This window comes from Bicyclus anynana, chromosome 1, assembly GCF_947172395.1.
Source record: "Bicyclus anynana chromosome 1, ilBicAnyn1.1, whole genome shotgun sequence".
Lineage (NCBI taxonomy): Eukaryota > Metazoa > Arthropoda > Insecta > Lepidoptera > Nymphalidae > Bicyclus > Bicyclus anynana.
The window spans coordinates 8921763-8933581 of record NC_069083.1 but is presented as its reverse complement, the minus strand read 5'-3'; the positions used below and the strand labels follow the sequence as shown (position 1 = coordinate 8933581).

Sequence of the window (11819 nt, the reverse complement as noted above, 5' to 3'; positions counted from 1 at the left end):
CCTGGAGGTCCTGGGTTTGATCCCCGGCTGGGCCGATTGAGGTTTTCTTAATTGGTCCAGGATTGGCTTGGCAGGGAGGCTTCGGCCGTGGCTACAGTCCACCCTACAGGCAACGACGTACCGCCGAGCAATTAGCGTTCCAGTACAATGCCGTGTAGAAACCGAAACGAGTGTGGATTTTCATCCTCCTCCTAACAAGTTAGCCCGCTTCTATCTTAGACTGCATCATCACTTACCATCAGGTGAGATTGTAGTCAAGGGCTAACTTGTAAAGAATAAAAAAAAAAATTAAATAAAAAAAAAAACGTTCTACTCCTAACAAGTTAGCCCGCTTCCATCTTAGATTCCATCATCACTTACCATCAGTCGAGATTGTGGTCAAGGTTACAGGAACATATTCATTTCTACATCTTCAATTTAAATAAATAAAAATAGTAATAAAAAAGTAATGAAAACAATTCATAATAATATTCATATTTAATAAAAAAATAAACAATATACATACATGTACATAGATATTGATTAATTCTAAAATATCGCTTACAGTTTAGAAAGTCTTGCCTTTTTATACTTTATGAACCTCGGGAGATTAGAATTAGCTGTAGTGACGAGAACTTTGTATTCTTTTGGCAATTTCTTTTGTTGTCTTGCCTGAAAATAATAAAAAATATAAGTATACTAGTTATAGATCATACAAAAATAAACCGATAAAAAAAGCAAATCTAAAGAACTACTCATAAAACATCTGAAATATTACCAAAAATAAAAATGTGATTTTTAATTAATGTTGGAAGTAGAATAATGAAAACTTTGAATTTGTGATATAAATATGTTAAATCACTGGTCACTTTAATATTCGTTCGTTCCTTATCAACTCATATTCGGCTCACTGCTGAGCTCGAGTCTCCTCTCAGAATGAGAGGGGTTAGGCCAAATAGTCCACCACGCTGGACCAATGCGGATTGGCAGACTTCGCACACACAGAGAATTAAGAAAACTCTCTGGTATGCAGGTTTCCTCACGATGTTTTTCCTTCACCGTTTGAGACACGTGATATTATATTTTTTTAAAATGCACACAACTGAAAAAATGGGGGTGCATGCCCCTGACCGGATTTGAACCCACACCCTCCGGAATCGGAGGCAGAAGTCATATCCACTGGGCTATTACGGCACATGTAAGATTCGCTTTCACACAATCGCAGATAAAAGACTGCAATAGCAGTTGTAATAAAATGGACCTTATATGATTGTTCTAAAGTTTAAATTAAATAAAAACCTTTAAGGCCGCATTTTAGGAGACCAGGCAAATTAATTACAAATCATACTTTGCTCAATTACAGATGAAATAATTTGAAAATGCGTAAATAACTGTTTTACGGCCTCCGTGGCCCAATGGTGTGTACGGTGGATTTACAAGATAGAGGTCCTGTTTTCGATACCCGGCTGGGCCGATGAAGGTTTTCTTAATTAGTCCAGTGGCAGGCCGTAGCTAGTTACCACCCTACAACAAAGACGTACCGCCCAAGTGATTTAGCGTTCCGATACGATGTGTAGAAACCGACAGTGGTGTGGATTTTCATCCTCCTAACAAGTTAGCCGGCTTCCATCTTAGATTGCATCATCACTTACCATGAGGTTAGATTGTAGTCGAGGGCTAAAAAAGTACATACCTTATAAAGAATATATTTATTTATACAGTATGTACTTTTTTCTTTAGAAAATAATAATAAAAAAAAAGTCTTTAACAAGTTTTGCCCTTAGTTTCACACCACTTATCTAGTTGAGTCTATATGATAACGTCGAAATGTGTTAACTTTATGCACAGTTTGGGTGTTAGGTTTATTTTCGTTACGGAATTTCTTGATTCGTTCGCAGCGCTCAAAGCCCGCGATAAAAGCTATGCAATGGCTTAATAAGTACTAACCTTGTTTTTTAAAATAGGCGCCAGAACTGCTAACTTATCAACCAGTTTAACCTTAGCAGCTAACAAATCAGTTTCATCTTCTGAATACAAATCCACCAACGTATCGACTGCTTCAGCTAAAACCCATACTTCGTTTTCTTTGTGTGCTTGATCTAGTATGAAGTCTGTGATGGTACAAATCACGTTCGAGGAGGTCTCATTAAGATTGCTCACTAACAGTAAGGCTAATATGCCAATCATGCGGATGAGGTTTGATCTTATTTCAGGCTCTTGACAATCTCTGATTCCCGTCAGCATAAGCTACAAAATAATTAAAGGGTTAGGGTCTAAAATTATTTGCCCCACTTTAACGTTATGGCCTAATAAATATTTAGTTGCCATTCATATTAATTTATGTTTTAGAAGTGGATTTGATGTTGAAATGAAATACTAGAAAAGACTCATTTTTTATAATCTTCTTCGAAACCATGACCAGAGGGCTACTACTAGATGTCTTGTCGAGATAAAAAAACATTGTCGACCAATAGCGGCGAATGGATTATTTCGTTGCGTTGGGACAAAAGAGACAGCGATATTTACAAATCGTATGACAGCAAGATATGTCAGATATGCCTTTGAGTTATATATTTAGATTTGATATGAGTCAACTTCCCTATTAAAAATTCCGGAATTTTAAATGAATTAACATTGAAAATTAGGAAGTAACCAATGCTGATGCCAAAGTAGCGAATTTGGAAACAGGTGTTATTAGCGCCACGATTTTTTATGACAAAAAGATCCAAAGGGGAAATGTGGAGAAATCACTTGTTCGCGTAATTAATCATCTTTACATACAGTGTAGAGGGTCCCACTTACCAATTTCACTACAATACGTGGACAAAAAACCAAAACGCCAGATAGCAAATATAACGTTTTGTAAATAAAAAGCACCTTAGAATGTAAAAGGATTGTTACCTGTTGCAATATGTAAACCAATAATAATTAATTGAAGGTCAAAGAAGGTCAAATAAACTGTATCGAGATTATTTGTTATCTGTGAAGCGTGAACACACAAAAACCTAGGTTTCCAGATTATAATAACATACCTCAATGTCAGATAACGCCAATTCACTGAACAAATTACTTTCATTTCCTTTTTCATTACTTTTCAACTTAATTTTGTCTAATGCAGCTCTCATAACAGCGGTGGCGGACTCCAAAAGATTTAAGTTCTCAGAATTCTGTTTGAACACGAGTTTTCCCGCAGCTGCCCATATTTTATACACACCACTTACACCACCAAGGTTTTCTATCGGTAGATTCAATAGTATATTGTTTATACATAACAGAGCTCTTGTTTGTAAGTTGTGCAACCTGAAAATCCATACTATTAATATAAATGTGAAGGTGTGTTGGTTTCTCCGTCTTTCACGCCAAAACGGAGCGACAAACTGACGTGATTTTTAAGTGGAGATAGTAGAAAGGATGGAGAGTGTACCAACTTCCCTAAATAAAAAAATTGGTAGGGGTTGGGTAGGGGTAGGGTAGGTTAGGGTATGATAGGAGCAGGATAGGGGTAGGGGTAGGGCAGGGTAGGGTAGGGTAGGGATAGGGAAGAAGTTCACTTAAGTTAATGATGAATATACTAACTGGCTTGTAACGAACGTTGTGCGGGCGTCCGCTAGTATTACAATAAATCTTGGTCTACTTTGAAACAACCCTGTAAGTCAACAAAACTATACACTAACTAGCGGAAGCGGTCCGCGTGGAATTCAGTTTTTCACAAATCCTGCGGGTACGTGGATCCAGTGTAAAATCTATTTCCATGCCAAATTTCAGCCAAATCGCTTCAGTAGCCGCAGCGCAAAGGAGGAACAAATATACACACTTACACAACTTTCGCCTATAATATATTAGTGTGGTAATAATTTAAAGAGGGAAGATTTGTTAATTTTTTTTCAATAGAAAGCTACACTATCAAAAAGTAATATGAGCAAAAATTTATTTTCAAAAAATTTCGAGTTCTGTAAGATAATTGCATAAAACCAAATCAAGGCATACAAAGTCCCGAGTGACCGCTGCTTTTTAAATTAAAACATAATACTCTACTTACTTTTTATAAATTAACTGTGTTCCTTCATATTCTTTCAATATTGTCAATACATTTTCAGGAGGTAACTGTGTGCGGGCCCAAACTTTGTCGAATATTTCCAATGAAATTAGGCCTTCCAATAATTCTGGTGGTAGTCTGTCTTCAGCCAACAGTACACCTTCGCCGTTACTACAGCTGTCCTCATCTAATGGTTCGTCACTGTCCGAGGATTCAGGGCCTTCCATACAGTCATCTGCATCTAGAAACATGAATAAAGCAAGCATTACATAAAACTTGAAGTAAACTATAATAACAAAATGTTAAGATTTAGTTTTTAAGGTATTCTACTTAAATAAACACAACACCTTTGTCACACATGAAAAAATTTGGGTAAATTTAGGTTTTTTAAACCCATTATATTTTAACACTATAATTGATTAGATGATTTCCTTGACATTAAAGTAGAAAAGTTAAGTGACATTAAATAAACATTAAAGTAGAAATTAAACTAGAAAATTAAATTTTCTTACTCCTATTGTTGGGTGACATTTATATTTAACCAAAAGTTTATGTATCATTTTTAGCACAAAGACAATGCACTCTTTTGTCTTAATCATAGCCCAATATAACCGTAATCTGACTGTAAATATGAGTAATATAATAAACTTTCTGTTGTGTATGATCTTTAGTTTCAGTAACTTTTTTACTTTGTTTAATATAAAGTATAGTAAGTTGTGGGTAGGCTGCTAAAATGTAACAATTCAGTTTTACTAGCTACAAAGCTAATAGTACACAGTCTCATGAACTCAAGTGTTTTATTTAAGAAATCTCTGACATATCACTTACCATCACAAGAACAGACATTTGCAATAATTTCTATTGCACTCTGTTGAGCATCCAAGACCTGAAGGACAGATTTTATTTGATTTTCCAACACCTGCCCTTCCTTGCCTTTAGGAGGTTCTACTTTGCCCACTGCATTGCTCAAAGGCACATTGCTCGACAGCTGATTACAAGCTAATCTGTGATCCAAAGACAAAGTCCTCGCTAATGTTGCAATTATTTGATTCATGACGTCAACTGGTAAAATGGAAATGTTGCCGCCACACATGTTAATAATAACTCCACCAGCAAGTGTTTTTATTAACAAAGCTGAAGGATCATTGTCTTCTAATAATAATAATTCTTTTAGCTGTCTTTCTGAGGAGTTCTTAACTCTTTCTGTTGCTAATGGGTTGTCCTCAACAACTACGAATAAACATTGCATTACTGCTGTAACAATGTCAACTCCAAATGTGCTCAAGTCCAAGTATTTTGGAAATATGTCTAATATTTTTGAATCCCCAAGATATTTTACAGCTAATTCTGGAAAACAGAAATGGATGAGTTAAAAAAAAGGAAAATTATTTGCTTTTATATTTTAAATAAAATTTGTCCATTGAATTACCAAATAAAAATAAATTAAAGTCGTTTGTTTTCTACTATGTTAAGAAAATAAAAATAAACTAACTGGAATTATTTATATAAATCATGGATGCTCTAGCAACCGCAGGTTGATTACAACAACCATGTCACACAATATTAAATGACATAATTATGTTTGGAGACAGAATATATTCTACAAATTATTAAGTCAGCAACTCACTCATTATAAAAATAATAAACAACAAATTCTACTCTAAAATTATTACACGAGTCTTTAAATAAGGGGAATATTCAGGGAATATTCAGTTGTATTTTCACAAAATTAAACTATATTTTCTTACCTGAACTTTCACATAAGTTTAATAAAAGATTTGTACACTGAACAAAAGTGTCAAAATCATCTTTATTTTTGGAAGTAGGGTCTGGTATCCAGCTCTCTGTGTACTGAAAAGGAATAAATAAATATAAAAAACAGATAAGGCTTTATGACGAAAGCTCTTTTTAAAGCATAAAGGCTAGCACTTGGCCACACTCTCAACTAAAAGTAAGTGAATGAAACCTTCAGTACACAATCAAAATTTTTATATAATTTTAGATTAAAATCTCATTAATTCATTTTAATATTTAATACTAAAACAAAAGACTAATATACCTAATAATCCAATCCTTTACTATGTAACATTATTAACCAATATTCTATTACATTAGAAATTGGCTTGCAAACAAAATATTTAAGCAATGAGTCTAAGAAAGAAACTCAATCTGTCATATTGATTAGGTAGATAAATATCATACCTGATGATAGTAAAATATCAAAGAAGTCATAACATCTTGTTCCATCAAAACATCACACATCTCATGACCAACTGTGGACAGATTCCTGAGTGAGCCGGCAGCTGCATTTCTCACTGAAGAGGCTGGGTCGAGAAGCAGTGGCGCCACCATCTTCACTAGTCCCCTGTTGATCATCTGTTCCAGACTCTCTTGACTCTCGAGTAGCATGGCAAAAGTTTGCAGCCCACAGTACTTTTCTTCGACATCTGCAGCCTCAAAGAAAAAGTTCAGTATATTATCACTTACATCATACATAGCAGTGAAACAAAAAGCATTTAAAAATATACATAGGAACTACCTACAACTTTTAAGTTTATCAAGTCTTATACACATAACCTATGAGTGGACGAAAAATTGAGCAATTTCGTCCACTATCATGAAAAATATACAAAATATATTTTTTGTTTTCAATAAAAAATATAAAGATGAACCACTTGTAACTTACCTGTAACTGATCAATTATAGTTTGAATCACATTTTCTTTATTGTCAACCGGCAATTCTTCTTCCTCAGCATCATTAGCTGTTGCATTGTTTACTGTTTTGCTTGGTTTTGGTTTTCGTTTTCTAACTTTTCCCATATTTTAAAATATAATTAATAAAATTACCAAAACTTTAATATAAATATAACCTATAATTTTAACTCAGTCTCAATTAGCACTCAGCAGCACGTTGTGTACCTATAATTACGCACTGACAGGACAAAGACAGCTGACAACTGACATTGACACTTGACAGTGATAGTAAAGCAAAATTATGTTGACAGTGTACATTAATGTACAGATTATGTGAATTTTTTAATAATTTCATAATTTATGGATAAATTCTTTTTTACATCTGTGGTAATATATCTGAGAGACAAAATCCAAGATTAATTATACTATAGAGAGGACAAAATTCTGTATCTTTAAAGAGTTTACTACTTTTGTATATTTTTTCCACCTCTATCACGAACGCCCGCCTGGACGACATCGTACCAGGATGCTAAATCGCTTGGCGGTACGTCTTTGCCATAGCTAATTATCACTAGCGAAGCAGCCTACCAGCCACACCTGGACCAATTAAGAATACCTCAATCAGCCCAGCCGGGGCTCAAACCCAGGACCTCCGTCTTGTAAATCCACCGCGCACACATGCCATATGAGCAAATGTTACGTGGAAAACACCCATGTTCATCACATCAATATTTTCCAGTTGTGGGAATCGAACCCTCGGCCGTGGATGTAGGGAGTAGGGTCACTACCGTCTACTCACTGCGACGCGGCCATCCAATGGCAATGTCCATGAAAATCTACGCTGGCCACACCTAAAGACTATATTAGACAGTTAATTTCATATTTTTTTAAAGAATATTTGTCATAACTTTTTAATTTGATCAATTATTATATTCCCGTTCCCTTCCAATTAGTCGGAAGAGACTGTGTTAGGAGTGGGTAAGACAACGGTAAGACAGTCCACCGGGCGGGAATCGAACCACCACCTCTCAGTGATGAGTCTGACCCCTTTACCACTGAGCTATTGAGGCTTCTTAATTAAAATACAGTAGTAGAATATACTTGAGCCGTGATAGCCCAGTGGATATGATCTCTGCCTCCGATTCCGGAGGCTGTGGGTTCGAATCCGATCCAGGCACGATGCACCTCCAACTTCTCAGTTGTGTGCATTTTAAGAAAGTAAATATCACGTGTCTTAAACGGTGAAGGAAAAAATCGTGAGGAAACCTTAATTTTCTGCGTGTGTGAAGTCTGCCAATTCGCATTGGGCCAGCGTGGCCTAACTAATCCCTCTTATTCTTAGAGGAGACTCGTGCTTAGCAGTGAGCCGAATATGGGCACAGAAAACATGTTATGGGCTTATGACGAGTATACTCGTAGGTACCTTACCTAGGTACCTATATGAAGGGTCCGTACGCCTTTGAACTCGCCGTTTGCTTAATTTACATAATCATTTGTGCTTCAAAAGCTGACCGTGGAGATGGACTTTATTTTTGTCTGAACGATGTTTTATTAAGATACAGCTTGTTTTATAAACACTTATGTACGAGTAAGTACGTTAATTGATTTTTTCCATTTTATAAACATTTAAATAAGATAGGATAGGATAATTTGATAGGTATGGGTAGGTATAAAGTAAGTATGTAAATATTTTTGACCGCATTTCTGATCACGTGGTCCTGGATTCGAAATACTTACTAAGCTTTTCTTTGTTCTAAGTTTACATTGTCTGGAATTGGGGAGTTGGTGATGAGGTGATATGCCCCGTGACTCGGAGAGCACGTTAAGCTGTCGGTAGTGGTCGTTAAAAGATTTAGCATTATCACCCTAAGCCCGCTAACCCGCATTGGCCCAGCGTGGTGGGTCTATGCTCCGTATCTACTCTCCTATGTGGAGGGTGACCTGGCCCCATAGTAAGCCGTTAAAAAAGCTGAGACAATAAAAAAAAAACGTTTTCATTCTGAATTGAATTGTTCAATGGTGTTCCATATTTAACGATATCGCTATTGATAAACATCGTATCAAAATTAGATCTGCGAATAAAGAATCTGAGTGAGCGGCCGATGACGTCAATAAAATGCAACGGGAAACAACGCGGCGAGGCGCCCAGTAGCCGCCTCTCGAGCTCTCTTCATAAATCAAAAAGCTGTTTTTGTGTCTTATCGATGTATAATCGGCGGCTGCTACCGCACTGCCGGTGCCGACCGGTGTCAGGCCTCGGGCACACTGATCGCTCCTGCCAGTATTACAAATTCCTAAAAGTAAAGTTGTAAATGTGCGAAAAATCTCCATAAAATAATAAGTTTCCGTTCGTGATTATAATAATATCACTAGTAACAGGGTTCCCAAAGATTAACTATGATTCTCCTCCGACACGAGAGATTGACTAGTTTTCTGTAAAATCTATAACTAATATCGTTTTGAATTTTGTAGTTGTCTGCGTTTACGCTTGCGTTAGAGTTCTTTTCTACCAATCACAGATCGCGCAACTTTGAAATGCCACAATCTTGTAGAACGCAACCACGGTTCATAACGCAGTGTGCCCAAGGGTTAACTTTGATTTTCGTCCGACACGAGAGATTGACGTTATCTTTTCCTTTTTTTCCGAAGAAATATTTTATCTGTACCTAGATACCGCCGCACAAACTATTAGTCATTTTTTAATTACGCACAATGGACTGGACCGTATTAAAGACTTTGCCGGTGTGGTGAGCCGGTGACTAAGATGATTTAGAGACATTATTTAGATTAGGTCTTTGACTATTTTATTGGTCTGAGGATTAAGTATTTAAAAGATTACTTGTTACTTTTTTAATCCTGCACAGAATTTAAGACAAAATGGTTTTTCCCAGACTTACTTATCATGTAAAAGAAAATCCCTTTCATATTAAGAGTTCATAGTTACACCATGACTGTCATATACCGTAGTAGCTAAGTATATCTACCTATTTGATTTTATTTTACCTCCTAATGACCTGTGCTAAGGGTACTCAGTTATAATGTAAGATTATTTTAGAATAGACTAGAATAGAATATTATTTTAAACCAGTATTGGGAATCATTACAGAGACGTGATAGCCCAGTGGATATGACTTCTGACGCCAATTCCGGAGGTTGTGGATTTGAACCCGGTCCGGGGCATGCACCCCAACTTTTCAGTTGTGTGCATTATAAGGAATTAAATACATATAACGTGTCTCAAACGGTGAAGGAAAAACATCGTGAGGAAATCTGCATACCAGAGAATTTTCTTAATTCTTTGTGTGTGTATGTGTGTCTGCCAATCCGCATTTGGCCAGCGTGCTGGACTAAGGCCTAACCCCTCTCATTCTGAAAGGAGACTCGTGCTCAGCAGTGAGCCGAATATGGGTTGGTAATAATGACTCATGGTCTGTGCAAAGGGTACCTATTCGGTTATAATGTAAGATTGTTTTAGAACAGACATTAATCCAGCATTGGGAATCAAACCCGGAAAGCAGAAACCGGAATCAGAACGCAAAATCACAACCCACTGCGCCACGTGGCCTGGTTCTGTTTATATTTTTGGTTGAAGTTACTTGGTAGTCTTTAAAATTCAAGTGTTCTTATAATTATTATTATTTATTATCTTTATTGAGTGTTATAAAGGCCGTACGTCTACTATAGTATTTTAGTTGAGTACGAACAATTTTTTGGCGGAAAATCCAAAATTCGTTTGTACTCGACTAAAATACTAAAGTAGTTCGAACTGGGCCTTACACGTAGTATAATTTATTACCTATTAATATCTGTGGGTAAAGAGAATAAACAAATTGAGAAAAAAATGGCGCAAATAGCTCCTTTCAATCAGTCAGAATGCTCTAGAAATTAGTCATAACCATTGCACAAAACGAAGATCTAAGCGGCGATAAACAAAGACTACAAAGATAATTCCTAATATGCACTTTGTGTATTCATACTTACACCGTTTTCATTAGTTTAGAGGCATAAATGCATCCAGAGATGGACGTGGCGTATGCGAGACGGCGGCGCGGCGTGTCAGCACATATACTTCGTCTAATTGCACCCCCGCCGAGTGATGGATGGACCGATACCTCGTCCCTCACCCCCCGCGCCACGCCGCGGCAAACCCCACAAGCACAAGGGTTGTTCCCAGAAATTCCATTATCGTCTGTCTCGTTTCATTTGACAATACGCCGCCCGAAGGCTCGCCGCGCTGAAGGTTTCTGGAACTCTATAACAATTAATGCAAACAGAATGAAAGAAAAAACGTTATTGTTCTACACAATGATAACTAAGTGCTACGTCTACCTGTGAAGTAATACTCTCAAGGAATGAACATTAAAATATTAAAATCAAACTGTTAGCCGCTAAAAGAATTAATTAACCGTTGGGGCTCGACTGTAAAATTATTTTTTACTTAGTAGAAGCATGAGCCGTCTATGAAAGTTTATATTGTTACCCAAGCGTACCTTAGTTAGTAAGTTGTTGTTCAAATTTAAATATCATGTCATATATTTTTTTAAGATAGCGGAAAAACCAACCATCTTAATTATTACGAGTGCTTTTTAACCGACTTCTTACTAGATTAGAATGAACTTGAATTATTCGAGTTTTCATTAAATAATGAAATTGGTTTAAACTATAGACTTAATATTATTGGAAGATAAGAATGCTGCTAAACCGTAATAACCTAATAAGGTGAATATGGTGCTTAGACTCACCACGCTACTCCAATGCCGGTTGGCGAATGGTAATAAGCTAATGTACGATCACTATCAGATGTTAATGATAATAATTACCGGTACCGACGAATTCGTGCTCTAGGCACACAATAAACATTACCATCGTCGTTATCAACCCATATTCGGCTCACTGCCGAGCTCGAGTCTCCTCTCAGAATGAGAGGGGTTAGGCCAATAGTTCACCATGCTGGCCCAATGCGGATTGACAGACGCAGAGAACTAAGAAAATTCTCTGGTATGCAGGTTTCCTCACGATGATTTCCTTCACCGTTTGAGACACGTGATATTTAATTTCTTAAAATGCACACAACTGAAAAGTTGGAGGTGCATGCCCCGGACCGGGTTC

The 11819-nt window shown here is 36.7% G+C and overlaps 1 protein-coding gene across 2 annotated transcripts; it reads right to left on the bottom strand.

Moving 5' to 3' along the window:
- Nucleotides 1-458: 458 nt before the first annotated feature.
- On the bottom strand, nt 459-6920 carry LOC112049623 (HEAT repeat-containing protein 3). 2 transcript variants are annotated; one of them, XM_024087588.2, is made up of 8 exons: nt 6702-6920; nt 6218-6469; nt 5764-5866; nt 4844-5362; nt 4019-4256; nt 3012-3279; nt 1927-2226; nt 459-651 (listed from the first exon to the last, which is right to left on the bottom strand). In XM_024087588.2, the coding sequence occupies exons 1-8, from the start codon at nt 6834-6836 to the stop codon at nt 541-543; spliced, it is 1926 nt and encodes a 641-aa protein (XP_023943356.2). In that variant the 5' UTR covers nt 6837-6920; the 3' UTR covers nt 459-540. The 2 variants fall into 2 exon arrangements, with proteins under 2 accessions (XP_023943356.2, XP_052737736.1); XM_052881776.1 differs by having other exon boundaries at nt 6218-6462; nt 6702-6842.
- Between the last annotated feature and the right edge of the window lie 4899 nt (nt 6921-11819).